This window comes from Thunnus maccoyii, chromosome 14, assembly GCF_910596095.1.
Source record: "Thunnus maccoyii chromosome 14, fThuMac1.1, whole genome shotgun sequence".
NCBI lineage: Eukaryota > Metazoa > Chordata > Actinopteri > Scombriformes > Scombridae > Thunnus > Thunnus maccoyii.
In genome coordinates this window covers 14133816-14154532 of record NC_056546.1, presented here as the reverse complement: position 1 = coordinate 14154532, position 20717 = coordinate 14133816, and the positions used below count along the sequence as shown (strand labels likewise).

Genomic DNA, 20717 nt, shown 5'->3' with positions numbered 1-20717 from the left:
CTTCCTTAGATGCAGATGCTGTCAGGAAAATCATTTAGACTCGAGGAGAGAGGCTTTTTATTTATGCAGTGCATGTCTGACAATGTTGTGGGGTAATTGCATGTTATATATCTGCGACTTTGCCGTCACGGATAACAGAAGGCGAAAGAGAAGACAACATAGTGAGGGGATTCTTACATTATAGAGTGTCCTTATGCCACCTTGACTACAGCACTCTCTACCATTTGAGCTCTCTAGAGGATAGATTGCTAGAGAGGCCAGTTAATAACCTTCATATGCACTCATTTATTCACCTATGGAAAAACAAAAATGACAGTAATTGGATGTGGCAGTGGGCTCACTCATTTGCGCTGCAGAATGTTTGAGAACCACTCTGTAACAACTGGTTATTGTTCCAAAACAACACTGGAACAACAATGGGTGGATTGATTTAGTATAACATTGTATTTTACTACAATACTGATAAAAAATTGTGCCTCGGGTCTGTAATTGAAACACTGTAGAAATGTAAATCAATACATTTAAGAAAGGTCAAACTGACTATTTCTTTTCCTTAGTTCCTCTTTTGACAAATCATTTAGCACTTGTGAAAAATACATTTCTTCCAAAAGTATGCAGATCCCCAGCTGCTCTCACATCATTCATAATGTGCTGATCTAAATTACCAGATGCCACTAACCATGAAATAAGTGGCTCTCAGCAAATGAGATACTTCAGAAAAAAAAATTATATTCAGGAGTTTAGGAACTCAGCCACTGTGCTTTTTCCTCTGTATTCATTATGTGTTGCAAATCCCAGATTTCTCGATGGGAATGTGCTGGATATCAACAAGGAGTTCCAGCCACACCTGGGCGAGGGTGGCCGCATCCTCAAGATCCGCTCACCAGACATCGTGGCCAGCGTGAAGAAAGCCGCCCAGGCTGTGGGCTACACAGAGGGAGCTCTCCTTGCCTTGGCCATCATCATCATCCTCTGCTGCATACCTGCCATCCTCATTGTCATGGTCACCTACAAACAGTGAGTACTCTCGCCTCAGTAATAATCACCGGCCTCTGTAATCGATTAATCATCCTTAACTGGTTGTCAGGGAATTAAGAGGGAAATACATTTTAATTAAGCAGGCCATTGTCATGGGAGATATTGAGTTACACTCCTTGTTTTTAGCTAAAGAATTTGCTCCTCACAGACAAATCAGATATTTTAGTGTTGGAATGTAAACCGTTGTTTACATCCTGTACCCTGTGGCCTGTTAGAGTAGAACCTGCAAAACCACAAACAGCACTGTTGAAAAATGTATTTGTCAAGTATTTAAGATAAAGCAAGGACCCTTCTTGCTTGGTTGCTGCCTTTTGTGTGTGCGTGTCTCTCTCTCTCTTCCTCTCTATCTCTTTCTCTCTCTCTCTCATCAGGCATGCTGACTGCGCACTCTGCTGGGCTAATCTCCCTGCTCATGCTCTGTGAAAGCAGATTAATTAACACTCATTTGTGACAAATATCTACAGCCAATTGTGACCGTCACAGTGCGTCTTCACGCTCCTTAATCATCTCTGCCCAACACACACACAATAAACAGCGCTCTCTCTGTCTGTTTCGCTCTATCTCTGTCATTCACGCGCACACACTGCGGTTTACAAAAAATATGATGCCTTTTGTTTACTGCATCATTCAGATTGGTAAACCAATTGAACTCTTGGTTGGCAGGAGTCAAGTTCTATCCCCATTAATCGTTGGTATGCAGCAAGTGTTCCATAAATGGTGATGTTTGGGAAATGTTTATTCACGGCAGATGGGTGGAGTGGTTGCAAATGCACAGGCTGAACACACAGCAGAAAGCTGTTGATGGTGACATTAGACCTAACGCACAAACTGTCATAGCAGATGGTGCTTTGTTGGTGGTATTACATTACTTTAGTAAAATTAAATGATTTTGGAAATCATGTTCTTGTTTTTATGTGTGAACGTAATTCATTCTCTCCTAAATTTGGGAAATGAATATAATATTTAAATCATGAATCTGTTTATTCATGCGGAATAATTGAATTTTGTTGTGAATAAGTGATGGCGATATGGAAGCACAGAAGATTCACTTAAGAAAAAAGTGGCTACTTTTGCATGTAGCCCTGCAGCCACTGCTGGAAGCTTGAGTGCTTCCTACTTTGCATAGAAATTGGAGAGAACATACAGAAAGTTTTCTCCCATTTTGTAGTTAAATTGGTAAACATAGTATGTTATGCAAAGATCTTCTGTTATCTGAATGGGTGTTTTACTCAATGTGTGTCTGTCTTTTAAAAGGACCCCAATGCACAGTAAAGTGTGCCAAAGGACCACTCAACATGAAACACCTCCTCACATTAATGTTGTGTGGGGTTACCGTTACCATCTTGCCAAATTATATAATTATACATCTTTTTTTGTCCCCCATCTCTCTCTCTTCCTGTCTCCTCTCCTCTCTGCATCAAAACTTATCACCAGGTTCAAAGAGTAAGTAATTATTCTTTTTCATGTTTTACAAGTGATCGCTCTTTCATTGCTTGAAGTATGTGTGCGAAGAACAGTTTCTCTCATCTTTATTATTCATTAGTTATTTGAAAATGAGTTGAATGTGTGAAGATGATGAACAAAATGCATGCTAGCTAATGCCACCCTTTTGAAATGTCTGTTGCATAATGACGTAAAGAAACGCTTACTCATCTTGTAGGTTACAGAATCAACGTTGAATTATGCCAAACAGTTCTAGTTCATGTGGAAAATCTCACGAAATTCAAAGGAAAATCAACCCAAAGTCAACAACACTTATAGTTCTGTATTAATTATCTTCTCACTCAACTCTAACACTACACTTCTCACTCCGTTGCAAACCCTTGATCTTATCCCTATCAGTCCTAGCATCCTACGCATAAACTGTGTGTGCATAAATGTTAGACCTACTAGTTCAATAAAGTATAATCCTGAAGAAAGTTAATGTAAAAAGTGAAGTTTAAAAAAGCAAAAGTTAACACCTACAATCACCACCTTAGTTCTTTGGTATCACCCATAATTGCAGGTATCTTCGGTTTTGTCTTTAACAACCTCAAAAAAGGCTCATAATTAAAGGACCTCATTGTTATAACTTCACTGCTTCCTTGCAATTTAAAACATTTTTGCACTGGTTTGTTCTCAATACATATGTTTAAAACTCCATTAAGCAATATTTTTGATATTAATATTTAATCAAATGCTTCCCTGAAGTGTGAAAGGATGACTAGTCCTGCCAATTCCACTGAGAATCAACTACTGCAGGTCCATCCCAGTAAACAGTCAGCTGTAAAGAGAGTTGGAACGTTTATTTAGCTAACAAGAGCCAGTGTGCAGACCAAACCATGACCAAGTGAATATTGAGCTCACATCAAGTAGACACATGTAGACTAAGACAACCACAATGGGATAACCATGTTGCTCTTTTTCTGGTGAATGTGCTCACAGACATTTGTTTGATAGCATGTTAAAAAATATTGAAATGTTGAAATAGGTCATTGTTAAGTTGGTTTGTTCAAATTTAAAATATTTTATCAATGCTCATTGCTGGAAGTTTGTTTTGCCATCTTCTTTGCATGATGCCATTTACATAAGATAAGAATTAATGCTACCTGTATTTTGTCCCACTATTCCAAGTTGTACTTATACTCTCCTCGATATCTTTTTAGTCATGACTGAACATAGCAGTATCTTAAGTTTTACCGCCAGTGACCGGCAGTTGCTCATTTCTGTGAAAACACATGGTTAGTTCATGGTAGAGACTTCATGCATAAATAGTGTGACTGGTTTTTACTCACTTTTTAACCAAACTATTCTAGAAAGGAGTTAATTGTTAACAACATGTGAAAGACACAGTGGTATTTTGGGTTGATTTTCCTTGTATATTTGTGTATGAGGTGTGTTTGTGTCATGGATTTTTGTATGTGGACTAGAGAAACACTTATCTGGGTGACTGTAACTGATGACGCTTTGCACAGGCGACAGGCAGAGTGTGCCAAAACTGCCAGGATTCAGATGGCTTTACCACCAGGAGGGAAAGCAGCTCCGGCCAGTGCTCCCGGTGCTAACCTGTATGAAGAGCTCGGGGACAGCAGCATGTGAGTCAACCCTGGCCCTTATTATTTTTCTCCCCTCCCATCCCATCCATCATACCCTTTCCCATGATGAGCAGGTACTGTATCATGCTCTGCAGTTTCTTTCCTTTGGATATCAAATCCAAACTCAAAAGAAATGCCTTGAGGTTGAATGCTAGTACTTCTGCCTTGATATTTTCCCTGCCTTCCCTACACCAACAGTTGTGTTGGATTCAAACTCAGAAGTCTACCTGCTGTTTTAGACATATTAGTAACTGCATCAATGTATCTCTCTGCTCTCGGGCTTCCTAACAGTGGTCCACTTTAGATGTCTGCAAACCACACTGTACGCTGCAGCACAGCTGGTAATTAGACTTTAGCTTATGTATGTCTTTCTAATTTGACTGCGTATGCATTTTTGCAAGACCTTCTCTCAAGGTAAGAGTTTAAGTTCATAACAGATGCCATAGTTTACTGGAAATAGAAACAAGTACAGATTCTGACCTGTGCCTTATAATTGATTTTGCAATAAATTACTTTAAACCTTTATTTGATTAAAACCTACACTGAATGCATCATGAGCTTCCCTATACGTCCAGAGTGTTTTGCCACTGGCACAGTCAGATATAACCTTCCATTTTAAATGCTACCCTAAATGTGTAATGAAATGTTAATGTTTTTGGATTAAATGAGGTTGAAGTGAAACTGCAGCCCCTCTGGGTTTAGTAATTTTGATTTACAGCATTTTAAAGCAATACTGCTACTAACATCACAATTTCCATCAAAAAAAAGAAAGAAAGAAAATGGAAATTTAATGGTAAGCTGTAAAGAGCTTTTGCAGTGTTTACAACAGATGTTGACCAACACTCAACAACAAGCAGAAGCTTTTGATTCTGTAGTAGGAGAAAAGCTCTCGGGGGGATTGAGCATTGTTTGTTTGGGGGTTATTATCTAGCTTGCACTAGGAACAAGAGGAGGTGGTCCTATAAACAGCCATATTAAAACACATTGAAACTCTATGTGTGAAACGCAAAGTTTTTGTAAGCAGAAAGGTGTAGTGCGTGCGTGAGTGAGTGTCTGTGCTTTGTGTTTGTGCCAACAGTCCTGCATAATCTCAGATGCACACATCAAATAAAACAGTACGGTATTTGCCCTCAGAATTCAAAAACCTGGTGCACCCCTGAGCTTACACTTCATCTGTTTCTTCATTTTTAGTTAAAACCTCTGACATTTCTGCTTTAGTCTTCTTACCATCTGTCTGTATTTCTATCCTCTCCATCATTTCTATCCCTCTGTCTCTCTGGATTCAGACTGCAGTAAGTAATCCCAAAATATATGTTGTACAAAAATCAATGAATATGATCAGTATTATCTGTAAATATAGCACAGGAGCAGCACCCTTGTTCCCTCTCTTGCTTATAGCTTTTGCTGGGCATATGCACATAGACTTAACCTTTATTAAAACGGTCCGATTTTGATTTATCATTAATACCCTTGTGTGTGTGGATACATTTTTAATTGGCAAAACCTGTTGTGTTAATTGGCTTTGGTATAGTGGTAGCAGTCGGAAAGGTTTGTAGTTTAGCAGACGCAACATTTCAACCGCAGTGAAACCCTCCCACCCCCATGTGGTCAGAAAAAAGTGAAGCTCCCTTTGTTTAGAGGCACTGCACTTCAGTAGATATCACTGTAGTTGTCACCCCTCTCCCTTCCCATGAGACAATCTGTCTCCTTTTTGTGTTCAGTCACCCTTACCTTCACATCTCTTAGTGTTGTGACTCACTAATGCATCCCAGTATGGGTTGATGTTAGTTGTATTGTACTGTAGCTTTGGAGTACAGCTGAGGGTTTACTCTAAGCAAAAAATAATTTCACAATTTCAGCATTAATTTACATCACATTTTAATTCTTTAGCATATGGTATAAAGTTGAAAACTGACCCATATTCAGTATTGAGCTACTTAAATCAATCAACTGATTGTTTTGTTTAATCTACCTTTAAGAATCTGAGTAATAGTCATGACACTAAATGATACTCAGTGAAGATGCAGAAAGGAATCATAGTGCTTTTGCTTTTACCTCACCCTTTTTGCTCTGCTTCGCTTGCCCTTAAACCATCAATTTTCACCTGTTTCAAGTCTTTTTTTCTTCTTCACCTTCACCTTTACTGGGGCAGGGCTAAAAAGTCTGTCATTGAGGAGGCCGACCACCAGAGGATTTTTAGCACCTTTGCCTGTCGCACCATTGCAGCCCGCAGCAACGGAACACTGCGCATCGGCATACCCAAGTCAGGGAGCAACGTGACCTTCCTCTCTGACTGCAACCCACTAACCACCCACAACCCTGTCTATGATGACAGTCCCCTCAGCAGTCCTGATGTCTTTATAGGGGGGAAGAACCCTTCTGAAAAGCGGTTCTCCTTTTCTTCTTTGCACTCAGAAGGGTCAGGGTGTGGCTGGTCAATGCCTGCCCACGTTGAAGGAAGTCTGCACGGTTACGAGGTGTCAAGGAGGCAAACTCTTATGGACCCGGCCGATTGGGAGCTGCAGATACTCCAAGCAGCCATGAGAGGCAGACAAAGGCCGGAGAGTTCTGGCACGCTCCACCTGAGTGGCAGCACAGAGACCAAGTTGTCAGTTCGTGAGCAGGCTAGGCAGTTTGAGCAGCAAGCCCTCCAGGAAAAAACCCTCAGGCAAAACAGAGGCTCCCAAGGCTCCCTCTCTCCCATCCTTGTCAGGGATAGAGACAGCACTGACATTGTGGAGCTGACCTCAGAAGCCCTGTTCTCCATCATGGATTACCCCTACAGCCCCAGTGTGGGCAGTGATTTGCCCCCCAGCATCATCATTACTCAGGGAGATGACTCATGGACCCTGCCCAGCCAGAAACCTACTCCACCTGTCCTCAGGAAGTTCAGCTCTAGCATCTCCAACTACATGACAGTACAGCCATGTCAGATCAACGTGGAGATTATACCAGACCCACCAGAAAACCCACCTCCTCCTCCTCCACAGCAGCCACACCCGCCTCCCCCACCCACATCTCCTCCATCTAGTCCACCCCCCCCTCCACCCACACCCTCCAACCTTTGTACTCCTCAGCCCCCTGTTCCTCCTATCAATAAACAGCTTGCTCCCCCACCTCCACCGCCTCTTCCTCCCCCTCCCTCACCAGCGAGCGATCAGTCGCGCCCAATTGTCCAGTTTGTCCCAACCTCTTTGCCGCCTGTGTCATCGCTTCGCCCTGTTTCAGAACGGAAACGTCCCCCTCCTCCTGTTCCATCACAAAGTGACGTTGGGAGGAAGGAGCTCAAGGGAATCCTGAAAAACATCCAGAATCTCGCTGACATAGAGAGGTCTGTTGCCAACCTGTACAGCCAAGTAGACAAAAACAGCAAGAACCCCAAGTTTAACAAGAAACCACAAGTGACTGAGGAATCAGAGGGTGCTAATAAAGTGCAAGGCTCTGATCTCCACGATGAGCAGAGCATGCCAAAGCCAACCAACTCCAGCTCTGCGGACCAAATCAACTCGACAAGTGTGAACTGTGATGAAAATGGAACAAGTCAACTGAACATGGCCGCAGAGGTTCAGCAGGCGAGACAATTGAACTCAAACAGCCCAAACTCTGCTGAGCCCAGTGAACACTTTTCTTCTCAGTCCACAATGTTCTGACTCTTTTTCTTTGTCTCCATATTCTCATTATTTCCATTTATACATTCCCATGTCTATTTGTCTGTTGTTTCTAAACACTGTTTTTATTTTTTTGCACAGTTTGTAGCACTGTATATAAGCTTTAGTCAAGTCAAAGAATTTTGACTGTGGGTTTTTCAGAAACGCAACGCTTTTTTTACTTGATATTCGGTGTGGAAATCATATTTTAGTGCCACCTGCCAAAAAATGTACTCAGCTCTGCCACAATGACTGTGCTTTAAGCTTATGGGCTTGCATTAGAACATAAAACAGGCTTGCATGCATCAGTTGTGCTCAGTTTAACTGCATGTTTTAATTACTTGAACTACAATTAGATCTATGATGGTGGTACCAGTATTTAATTTTAGTTCACAGATTAGTCAGTTCATTACGTTGTAAGTATGTTACTTCGGTTAATATTAACAAAACCCAAACCGCTTTAAATAAATTACACTAAACACCAAAATTTTGTAAATCCTACAACCCTGAGGTCTGTTTCCTTGATAGCTACATTTTGCTGATTTTCAAATGTGTTTTTTTACTTCTTAACAAAGATGTGAGCATGAAATTTTAGGATGCCGAGTCCAAATTAGGCAAAAGAAAAAATTATGATGTTCAGTGTTTTTTTTAAATGAGGGGAAATTACCATAACTGTTAAAAATTTCCCAAAGGTATGCAAATTCTGTGAAAGAAGCTTCAGAGTATTCATGAAGGATGATCACGTATTTCTTGATTATACATATTCAGGAAGTTGTAGCAGTTATTTGAGCTCACATAAAATTAAGCACTTTTAGTGTGTATTTAAAAGGCCCTACATGCAATGATGAATGAATGTGAGATGTAAACTTCACTGATGCATAATGCAAGAGAATTTCCTAATTGTCATACTCAACCCCTGAGCAAATGAACAGTAGGACAGTTCACACATAAACAAATATCAAAATATGTATATGTATACCGAAGCAACCCTTGCATGAAATTAAAATTATTGGATATTGTTTTAAAACAAGCTACAGGAAATCTCTTTATTTAAATGTAATACAATTGAATGCAGGGCGAGGCGCCTCTAAGTGAAAACATATATCTTCTTATGTTGGTCGAAGCATCAGCTATAAAAATAAATGGACAGGGTTCCCGGCAGGCTCATGTTGAATGAAGAGAGCCAACCTCTGGGGGACCTGTCTATTCACATGTCAGCAGAGATCCTCGCAGCATGATAAAGTAGTCACAGTGATGTTTGGCTGCACACTGGAAAAGGCTAATTAGAGAACCAATCAATCTTTGACCAAGGCCGCTGCCTGTGGGACTGTCAACTACAGTTACCCTCTCCTTTTCTTTTCTGTCCCTCTGACCTTCTGCCTGTCCCATTTGTCTGTATTTCACTCTCCCTCTTCGTCTCCCCTTGTAGTTAGTTCTAATACTTTCCAATCCTTGGCCTCTTCTTGTTAATCTGTCCTCGTGGTTCTCGGGAGATTCTATTACCTTCTTTACATTCATTGCAATGCGGCCGCTGTCCCCTCTTGCTTCCTTTTTTTCCTGCGCTCAGGTTTTTTACTTCCACTCATCTTTCCCCCTCATACCCTTCATGTGTTTGTTTCAGCCTCCATGCCCTAAGGCAAATGGTCTTAGCATACCTCCCTTCCAGAGCAATGTAATGTTTGATTCATCACACATTCCCCTGATGGGCAGATCGAAGGCCTGCTAATTCTGTATTCCATGTTCACTACATGGGGTAATCTCTTTTGTAAAGAGGCTAGCAGATCACATACTGTTTCTTTCAACCCAAAGAGCACTAAGCCTTAATGGATGCTATTCTTTATATTTCAATCTTGGTTTTATCAAACTCTTTTTGTTTCCCGACTGATAATTCAATACAGTAGTATGAAAAACAGAACAAAAGGAAAAGGGTACACCAATTTTAATAATGAAAGTAGTTCTGAACTTTGTTTTTATTGCACTTTTCTGAGGAAAAGTTACAAAAGGCAGACATAAAAAATAAATGAAAAAGAGAATGACTATAATACAGGGAATGAAACAACATTGGGGGGGGATATTTACTTAACAAATTGCATTTGGCCTTATTTATTGACCATTTGAGGACCATAAAGGTTTTGTGTTGGTAAAATGGAGGAACCACTGGCATGGCACCACTGATAATTGCACTTTTGGTCTCATGTGTTCCTTTTAAGGCATTCTACCTGAGGCACATGCCTTTCTGTTTCCCGCTGTTGCTTCATAAGCAACACATGTCAAAACAGTCCGACATTAGATCTTATTTAGCAGCAAATCAGATGAATTGCTTATTGAGTATCCCCCAAAAGGTTTTAAAAAGCAAATGAAAACAACAACTAGATAAAACAGTTACAACTATGGTTCAAAATCAAAGTAGACTTAGCAGTAAAAGTATGTTTTGAATAGAAAATTCAAAGATGACTCTGAATCCAGTATCATAACAAGATCTAAATCACAAAATGGTCAACATCACATGCTAAAGAAAATGCAGACCACAAGCCATATGGTATTCAGAAAATTGTTTTTTAATTAATATCCATGCCCACACAAAATGCTCTTCAGAGAGATCCTTTGTTGCCTGGAAACATCCAGAAATCATTTGACATTTTGGGAAATTCTCTTATTCGCCTTCTTGCCAAGAGCTAGAAAGAAAAACATATTTCCCAAACTGTCAAACTATTCCCTTAACTGATTCTTCCTATAATGGGTTGGGTAATTTTGTTTTGCTGGTATTTGTGGCAGCAGAATAATAATGGTCCTAGAATACATGTTTCCTACATAATATGCAATGGGAACATGTTAAGCTAGCTGTTCATAAAGCCAAGATAACCTTACTGTTATTTATATGATAGGCAAGACTGTATTTAAGTATTGATGTACTTCTGAGCTCACCTCTCATTTCTCTACAACATCACCTTATCAGCCATCTTCCTCCAATTCCCCTCTTGTGCAAACTTCCTGTGGCTGCTATCCATTGGGCCATTATTCTTGATGTTGCATGAAGCAGCAGTAGCCAGCAGCCAAGCCAACAGGTCATCCATCAGCTCCCAGTCCCATCATCCACTCTGCCTGGGAGGTGTGGCCATATGCTCTGCCCTGTCCCTGGTCCCTGCCCATAATAATAGATTACAGCTCTCCAGAGGAAGCTCACATCATTGCTTGGCCATATATCTGAGTGTGAGAGTTGTCATTATTTATGGGTCCAGACAGGTTACAGTTGTACGTTTGTGAACCTGGAGGTTTCGGCAGGGCTGCTCCATTACTCGCCGTTTCTCATTGACTTGTACTGAACGCACTACAGATGCATCGTTGTCCTCAGGAGCAGATCTGAGTTGTTTTTTTATGTGTTTGATAGAGTCAAGACTTACTTCGGTTTAGCAAAGAAAAAAAAAACATAACAAAACAAATCATTGCTGTCTGTTGAAAGGAAGTGCCACATTATGATGTGATAATCAAAGACAATTTTATTAACTTTCTTTGAGTCATCGCTGAATCACAATGTCCTTTTCATATCTGCTAGGAGATGCTCTAGATATGCTTGTATAAACACTTACTTTTTTCAAACTCCAATCTTTCCAGCCTCTTTGATATTTGCGTTTATTGTAGTGTTTTTTAGTTGTTTTTTTTCATCTCCCTGTTTGGATGAGATAACGGGGGGAAAAAATAAACCCACGCCAACTTGATAACATTGTGTCCTTAGGCACCCTCTAAAACTGAGCAATATCCGCAACTCTGTAATTTAACACATGGAAAATGCACAGTAAGTAAAGCTGCAGTTTCCTCACTGGTCAGCAGAATGTAGACGTGCTAGTCCTATAGACTTTACATTTCATTTATCTAAAAGAACTTGAAATGTTGCTGTTAATCCATATTCATTATTTGTCTTATTTCCTCCTTTCTGCGGCCCACAGCAGACGAGGCTATGGCAGACAGGTAAGCATTCCTGTTGTGATGTGTTTTTATCTTATTGTTGTGCTGAGACATTTTTTTTCGCTCTCAAGGCAGCTTGAGGCAGCTTATATCCTATTATTCTTATCTACAACTCACTTGATAGAAAACACTGAATGAGCTTAAGATGAGATCCCACAGATAGGACTTCTGACACTAACATTACAGTTTTGGTTTGATTCGAACGTCTCTTTTATTCTCCAATGTTCCTGTCAAATAGCAGATAAATTTGGATGGGTTTTTCCTCTCTGTTGGGGGGAAAAAAACATAATCAGGCACCAAACGAAATGATAATGTTTGAAATTAAACTCTGTCACCTTCAGATAATCTAAGAACTGTCAACATCCGGCATGCGCAGGATGTTTTATATTTTTTTGTTGCAATTTCTTACTTTTTTCCATCGCTTTTTTAACTCTTTGTCCACGTTTCCATCAGTGTTTCATCAGTCTTCTCTCCTTGCTCCTCCATGATGTATAACATTGTCTTAGCTGTAAACATAAGAGAGGCCTGCTTTTTCTCACTTTAAATCTGAAATGTGTGGAGTGAACTCTTCCTTATGTTTGTGTCTCTCCTTAACATCCTTTCCTTCCATTACCTTATCCTTCTTCTGCACTAATCTTTGGCAGCAACAGCAACTGCTGAGGCCATCTCTTCTGAGACCTGAGGTAGAAACACTCCTGCTTTTCTTAATTCACAGGGATTGTGGTCATTCTGCTGTATACTCACCCTGTATGCTGCTGCTGCTCTTCCTCTTCTGTCTTTCACCAAAGAGTGCTGAGTAATTTCTCTCTCTGCCTCTCTGAAATGCAGGAACTCTCCATGGAGTCAGGTATTGACCCAGGCCAGGACTACTACACTCAGGACTACTATAATTACGACCAAGGGTGAGCATGCAGCTCGCTGACTGTCTCATCTCTCATCAGTCTTTTTTTTTTTTCTCTCTTCATAACAAAAGACAGCAGAACATAAGACAAGGTAGTCGGAGGGTGTCAGAACATTAAGACAAGACAGTAAAACAGTGAACATTGAACTGGGAGGACTGGGAGGAACTGGGAGGCTGAGTTTGAGAAGTTGAGGTAGTGACATGTAGGACTGGGTGAAGCGTGTTTGTAAAGGGGAAGACTAATGAGTAATAACAAAAAGAAGAAGAAAAAGAAACAAGGTAGAGAGAATAATAAATAATAAGTAGTAATAATAATAATGGAAATGGAAGATGGGGGGGGGTTCTTACTCAGTTTTACTCTAATCCATGGGACTGATCTCCATCGGTTAATGTAAAAGTTTAAAAATTACATAGTTATGACTTATTTATCATGCCGTCCAGTTCCAAGTGCTGTGGTCCTTGGGGGATGGAGAGTATTTCAAAGAAGTTCAGAATGCAATGATGAGCGTAACTTGTGCTGCCCCTTCAGGAATGCATACCATCCGAAGTGTTTACCCTCTCTTCGCCCATCAAATGAGATCAATTATGCTGCTTTGATTCAGGCACCTGAGAGTTTGAAAGTGTTTTCCCATAGTTTAATGGATAGAGGATGTTTTGGCTGTTGCCTGTTACATTGCCCATATGGTCTAAAGAGGAAAAACATGGAACTGAAAGCTGCAACAGCTGCTGAGAAATTGTTATTCATTAAATGCTCCCACTCCATGGCAGGTGACTTGCACCACTCTGGGGAATTACGCTGCAACAGAGCAGCTTTTGCACCTCACAGGCTTTAATTGCTGCACGAAAATCTGACAAATGTTAAAAAATTGTCCATGTTCAACGTAAGTGTTGTAATTACCTGTGAAGTTAATCACAGACTTACCTTACATGTCATTTTTACAAACCATAATTACCTCAGCTGGTGCTCACTGCGTCTGAATCACACTGCCCTTCATTTGCAACAAGCTGTAATTACATTTTAATGGTATGTCACAAAGTTCATTGTAAAAGTAGCTATTGCTAATGAGTGTACCATCACTATGAGCAGATGCCTTTGATCTGTTTCTATTTGCATTGAGGGGCACACGTTAACAGCACTTAAGCTTTTAATCCAGCAATCATCGGGCCGTGTGGTCCTCAGAGCTGCACTCACATGTTCAGAAACTGTCAATGACACAAATTGCCATTGGCCTCTTTCCTTGAGGCTCCTCTCTAATTCAGCATTGTGAAGTAAGAAGAATAATACACATCCTCAACATCAGTAATATCAAAGCTAACTGAAGCTATATCCGCTCTAATGCGGATAATATAATGGTGGATAATTTTTTAAAATGTGATTTACTTTGCTCAGAATTTTTAATCCACTCAGTTTTCAGGTCACGTTCTGCACACTGGTCAAAACAGCAGAAAAATATTTAAATCTCTTCCTTGTGTTTCATTTTATGGACATTTGGCAAAAAATAAAATTGTACATTATTGCAACTGTTTGGTTGGGAGTTTAATAGGTTTAATAGACAGTCTCATTTAAAAATTCCCCTGATTAGGCAGTGTAGCCAAAATAAATATACAGTATATATGCTTGGGAATGAAAACGGCACATTAGAGAAAACTTATGCAACCAGATTTTCATTTCAAGTACATAATGGGCTTTTAGGCATTACTTACTACTACCCAGGTTCCCATCTCAGCCTGTGTTTGCATTCTTGTAATTTAATAGACCCTATTTGTCAAACATTGGCAAATATATACTCCACTGTATTTATCTACTGTGGAAAATGTTCTGGAAAAGCTCTTTTGGCCCCTGCATGTTTCATTTTTTTAAAATCTTCATTAGATTTCAAGGAAGTGCAGCAAATCATCACAGTAATTACTGCCTATCTGATCAAAGATATTGCCTAATCTGCAAAAAAGAGGCTAAATGCAGTGATGAATGAGGTCAGCCTGATATAATACAATGTGATTTAAGAAAAGAAATTGAAACTATTAAAGTACAAAAAAATGTAAAAAGGAAAAAAAGAAAGGCCTTTATGATGGCTCCTGCAATGATGTTAATGCCTGGACTTATTGGGCAAGTTCATTCCTACCATACACACAAAGCTGCAGATGACAATAATTTTATCTATGAATAACATTAAGTCAGGAGCAAATACTAGAGAATATCATTCTTGTACGTATAGATGATTCATTTCATTGCCTCATGCTGACTCTTCAGCTCCATCATGTTAAATGACAACAGGTGCCTAATATGATACAGAGTACGAAGTTTGATTTATTTTTTTAGTAATAAGATAATAAAATAAAACGTTTGTGGCCTCTATCTCACAGCATATAGATGAATACATTTTTAACAACTAATTATCATTAACTCATGTTGCTGATGGTTTACTTTGAACTATATTTCCATGTTCAACTATAAGCATTTGGGGAAGATAGTCCAAAGTAACTCTAAACATTGTATAATATTTTATGTTTTGTGTGAATCTGTTTCTCAGGTATGACCTTCCTCAGTATGGCAGTCGGAGGAGGTTGATATCTCCCATGTATGATGAATACGGAGAGGTGATTATGGAGGATGATGGTTATTACTACAGTCCACATGGCCCTGAGGTATTCCCTGTCCTTAAATATGAATTTCATACTCTCAGTGATCATGTCAAGAATGTCAAGTGTTGCCTTAGCAGGTTGTGTGTCCAATTTGTTATGTCAACAGCAGTATCAACTCTATATGACATTCAAACATTGTTGCTTTATCATCACAAAAGGTTGCTGAATTAAATATGATTGTCTTAGGGCCGAGGCAGAGGAAGGGGCCGTGGTGGTGTGCGGGGTAGAGGTCCACCCAAGAGGGTTGCATTTAGGGACACGCCACCAGGGGATGAAATCGAACAAGCTGAGCCAGCAGAGGATGGCGAGCCTTCCAAGGCTGCCAAGAAGCTGAAATCTGTCATGAAACTCAGCAAACTCCTGGCGGCTAGCAAGGGAGGAGAACAGCCATCTGATGCTGGTCCTTCTGGCTCATCTCCATGGAAGACAGCCAAGATGTTCAAGATGTTTGGCGCCGGGAAGGACAAGGATTATGCCAAACTTATGTCAGCCCGCCGTATCGACAGCCAGGAGAGTCTGACTGACGGACCAGCAGTTATGGGACCAATCGACAGAAAGTCTGATACCCGCAGCCGGCTCGGCAAAGTTTTGAAGAAAATCAACTTAGGTAACAAGTTGCAGGTCCGGAGGAAGTCACAAAGTAGTGTGAGTCATGGCTCGGCCACAGGCAGCGAGCGAGACGAGGAGGCCTCACAAGTAGCCAGTGAGGATGAAAAGAAATCTAAAGTGTCTATTAGTGTGACAGAAAGTGAACCAGAAGCAGGTGCGAGTGGAAGCAGTAAGGAGAAAGGCTCTGATGATGAATCCTCGGAGAAAAGCAGCGTTGACAGAGATTTTCTTAAAGTAGATTTAGACCGGGATGATGCAAACGAAAGCACTGTGGACTCAGAGGAAGAGCCTGATGAAGAGCCGGGGGATTCTGATGAGGAAAGCAAGTCCAAATCTGAAGGAGAAGAAACTGAGAAGGAATCTGTCAGTGAGAAAGAATCTGGTACTGAAAGAGAATCAGAATCAGACAAAGAGTCTGAGTCAGAGAAGTCGTCAGGTACAGAGAAAGAGTCAGAAACGGAGAAAGAGTCAGAAACGGAGAAAGAGTCGGAAACTGAGAAAGAGTCGGAAACAGAGAAAGAATCCAAATCTGAGAAAGAAACTGAATCAGGAACCGGCACGGCAACAGAGAAGGAAACAAGCACAGAAAAGGGTTCAGGAACAGAGAGAGACTCCGATGAAGAATCTGAGGAGGAAGAGGCCTCAGGGAGCACTAGAGAAAGTGGGTCCTCTGCCCGCTCTTCCATGAGATCATCAGCTACTGAAGTCAGCAAGGGGAGCAGTGGAAGCGGAAGCGGAAGCGGAAGCGGCAACGGCAGTGTCAGTGGAAGTGAAAATGGCAGCAGAAGTGGCAGCGGCAGTGGGAGTGGAACTGGCAGTGGAAGTGGGAGTGGAACTGGCAGTGGCAGTGGAAGTGGGAGTGGAACTGGCAGTGGCAGTGACAGTGTTAGTGGGAGCAGGAGTGGTAGCAGAAGAAGTGAAAGTGCAAGTGAGAGTGTTAGTGGTACTGCTAGCAGTGCTGCCTCTTTATCTGGCTCAAGTGTTAGGTCTTCACAGAGAACCAGATCATCAGGGAGTGCAGTGACCTCCGAGAAATCCAGTGAAGAAGTCAGTGATGCTGAATCAGGGACAGGAACAGCCAGTGAAGCCGAGTCAGGGACAGGGACAGGAACAGGCAGCGAGGCCGGGTCAGGATCAGGAAGTGAAGGCTCTTTGTCTCGTGGGTCCAGCCAGAGGAAAACGTCTGGGTCAGAGTCTGGTGGAAGCAGTCAGATGACTGACCAGAGTTCCCTGGCTAGCGAAGAGAGTTCAGCTAGTACTCGGTCCACTAGTGGCACCCAGCGTTCCAAAAAGTCCATCCTGACCCACGGGTCTGAGGACACAATCACAGAGGAAAGTGAAGAAGACGACGATGAGGAAGAGTCTGAGACTGCAGATGAAAGCAAAGAGTCAGCCAGCGACTTCAGTGATGAAGCGGCATCTAGGAGGTCCAGTGTGGCATCTGGAGGCCCTGGGCCATCTGTCCCCTACACTGGTCCCCCATACAGCTCTGAGATCAGAAGCATCGGTGACACCTCTGAAGAGACATACGGAGGACTGTCCCCTATCACTGAAGTAGATGAAGATGCCATCTCCTCTGACAAATCTTCAGCCAGTGGCTCTGCATCAGAAGCCAGCAGTGCGTCCAAGGACTCGGGAGAAACAGAAACGACATCAGATGCTGATTCAGAGGAGGAGGGAAAGTCAACTGCCCTCTAGAGAGATATATTGTCACTGTGAAGTAAGAGTGAATAAAATCAATTACCCTTGCATGGGAGTGAAAAGAGCATTGCTTGCCTCTGCAGTGTTTCAAACATCCACTTTTCCTCATTTCCCCCTAGCAAGGAAAAACTTTGGTGGTTTTCTGCTGCAAAAAACTTTTTCTGTCTTTTCTCAAATCTTTGACTTTAGTTTCTCTTTGAGTGTGTTTTTATACCTCCTCTTTTTCTGTATAATAATATGCTGAGTGAGATTGTGCATGTTGCCAGGAATTAATGTTTTCCTGTCATTTTGATGTGATTACTTTCTGGGAATAAATCACTCTTTTTTTTCCCAGAAGAAAACAGGATTTCTCACTAAGATTTTAAACACAGAACTCAAGATACTAAATCATAAAATGGGTATTAATCAAATTATTTGAAACTATTCTTTCAAATTCATTTGATTATGAATACTTTTAAGCAGAACAACAATTCCTCTGAACAATACCTTTTAATAACAGCATTTTATGATCAGACATCATTAATTAGCTATGAGAGTGACATGGTAGTATGAATGAGATCTGAAGAATCTTTTTTCCACTGTATCCTCAGTACACAAACACACAAGCACAAATCCTTGCTAAAATATCTGAGGTTCCTGTGCATGTTTTTCCTGGGGTAAGAATTCTCAGTAAATACCAGGATCTCAATACCCAGTATACAAACCAACTATCTGCATTGCCTTTTTAGGTGTGTTTGCGTTCTTGTGATTCTTTTTCAGTGAAATTTGCTCATATTCTCTGAAAAAAACTGCATATTGACATTGGCCCCTTGTCTCCCCCTCAGCCTGGGAGAAAGAAGCGGATTAAGCTGGTGGTAGACCGGGAAAATGAGACTAGCTCCACTGGAGAGGAGAGCACTACAGAGACCCAGAGGAATCGGCTCCCCAACAGCCACAGCAACATCAACGGGAACATCTACCTCGCCCAGAATGGCACTATTGTCCGAACCAGGCGGACGCCCCACCCAAACAACTTGAAGGTGGGCTCCCCATGCCGGCTGGGTAAGCATTTTAAAAAACTAGACAAGTTGGGGGTGACCCATGAAGAGCCCCCTCCCACAATTAGCATTGAAGGCACACAAAACAACACAGAAAATGGGACGGGTATATGTGTTCCTTCTAATGTGGATGTTAACCTTAACACCCGGTCCTCCTGCGGCTCCCTGGGATCCGGTATCACAGTTCTTAAAAGTTTTGGGTCCAAAACCAATATTGCCAAGGCCTTGATTGACAGGAACAGCAGTGGCCCGTGTGTCAATGAGGAGCAAGAGACTTCTGTTGACAACCACAAGGACAGTAGGGAGACACTGGAGTCCCACAGTGACCATACATTATCGGACGAGGAGGAGTTATGGATGGGACCCTGGAACAGCCTGCACATACCAATGACAAAACTCTGACTGGCCATGCAGAAAATTAATTTCCCTTTTGTTATTTTCTTATCTTTGTCATGCTGTTTTTGTTTAGAAAATTATCATAAAAAACGATGGTGTGCCTCAACTGAATAAACTCCAATCACTGTCAAGGACAGGTGATTTCACTTTTAGTCAAATTTTATTTTCTTGTGAATGATTTGATTTTTTGAAACCATAATTTCTTTAGAGCTTACTTGTATTGAGCGTTAATCACCGACAGGGCTATTACAGATGGGAACACAGAGCTGCAAGGCAATGAGTGCCTCAAGAAATGTGAAATTATATGTAAACCACTATAATTTTGACTCTTTATTCAGCACAGAAAGATGGGCCTCTTTCATCAAGTGTTTCCATTTTGTTTTCTTTTCTTAGCTTCAGTTCTTTTTTTTTATCTTGAAACAGATCACAAAGAGATTGTCATTCATTTCACTCTGATGTTAAAGATATTTACAGAGAAATTATGGTCAAAATATAAAGAAATTGTGATTATATATATATCTATGATAAAGTAAAAGAAACTTATTTTGATAATAGCATTTTACTTGAAAAAAAATATGATTGTCATTGATTATTTTATGTTGTGATCACTTGACAATGTTTTTGAAAATTTATGAAAAATATAGGAAATTATTTTTGTCTATTTTGTATCTAACAGAGATGGGAAATATAACATATGACATTAAAGACATAGTACCCACATGACTGTCATCACTGTATTTCAACAGTGAAATATGACATGTATGATCATAATGTTTTTATATGGACATTTCTATCTACAAGATGTATTTTCAACCCCTTTACGTGATGCAGATTCATTCTGTTCGTGATAACTTATCAACTGACACATCAGGAGCCCTTACGTGGGGAAAAGGACTACCAAAAACATGTACCAGATTCAACAATAAAGTTCTAACCTATTTTAATGTGTATTGTGAAGCATAATTGTATTTCTGCCACCTCATTCTCCCAACATCAAGGTGATTCAGCAACATTGAACACCTCGAAGTTTTGAAAATATTGAAGTGCTCTCTAGCACTGTGTGAAGAATGTGTCTGGTTATAAAGATACAATCCTTGAATTGCATAATGGCAACAAAAGTTAAATATAAGGTAGCGCATGGCAGTGTAACTCAGCAGTATGCTCATAAAAATACAACATCTGCAGAGAGAGGTCTGTCAAATGAGGCCTTTACTATGCAGTGGGCTTTCACTTCAAAGAAGAGCAATGACAGATCACCAAACATGGGGATATGGATAGCTACTGTATCTCTGAAAAGCAGTGGGAAGTATGTGGGGAAGTCTGAGAAACTGACAGTCTTCTTAAGCCCATTTTCTCACCTGTCAACACAAACTACGAAAAGAAAAAAAAAAACAGTTGTTCTAAAGATGGCAGTGATTGTAACCAAAAAGGCAGAAGGCAATGGAAATCCCAAGCACATTCTCTAGATTTGTTTCTTGGTTTATCAGAGATTGACACATCTTACACACCCAGAATGACATTTACAAAAAGTGTCCTGCAGTCAATCAAACTGTGAGGATGCCAATCAAGTTCACAGAGTTCTTTGTAGGATGAAGTTCAGAAAGGAGTAGGAGCTGAATGCCAGAGTGAAGTAGCTTAAAAAGCTTCTCAGAAAATAGGTCAGGAGGGAACCTTGTTCCCACCACAATAAACCTGGTGTCCTAAACGA

General features: G+C 40.7%; 1 protein-coding gene across 13 annotated transcripts in view; it reads left to right on the top strand.

The window, feature by feature from the left end:
- Nucleotides 1-19953, top strand: part of LOC121911392 (protocadherin-15-like) — a 236575-nt gene extending 216622 nt beyond the window's left edge. For 5 of the 13 annotated variants that reach the window (XM_042432807.1, XM_042432808.1, XM_042432809.1 and 2 more), the window contains 9 exons: nucleotides 799-1017; nucleotides 2473-2481; nucleotides 3993-4112; nucleotides 11704-11725; nucleotides 12367-12405; nucleotides 12551-12624; nucleotides 15155-15269; nucleotides 15453-17595; nucleotides 18401-18489. In XM_042432807.1, the coding sequence (XP_042288741.1) occupies nucleotides 799-1017; nucleotides 2473-2481; nucleotides 3993-4112; nucleotides 11704-11725; nucleotides 12367-12405; nucleotides 12551-12624; nucleotides 15155-15269; nucleotides 15453-17573 (2719 nt within the window). In that variant the 3' untranslated portion in view covers nucleotides 17574-17595; nucleotides 18401-18489. The other 8 variants (XM_042432810.1, XM_042432816.1, XM_042432812.1 and 5 more) reach the window with 8 other exon arrangements.
- Nucleotides 19954-20717: the final 764 nt, after the last annotated feature.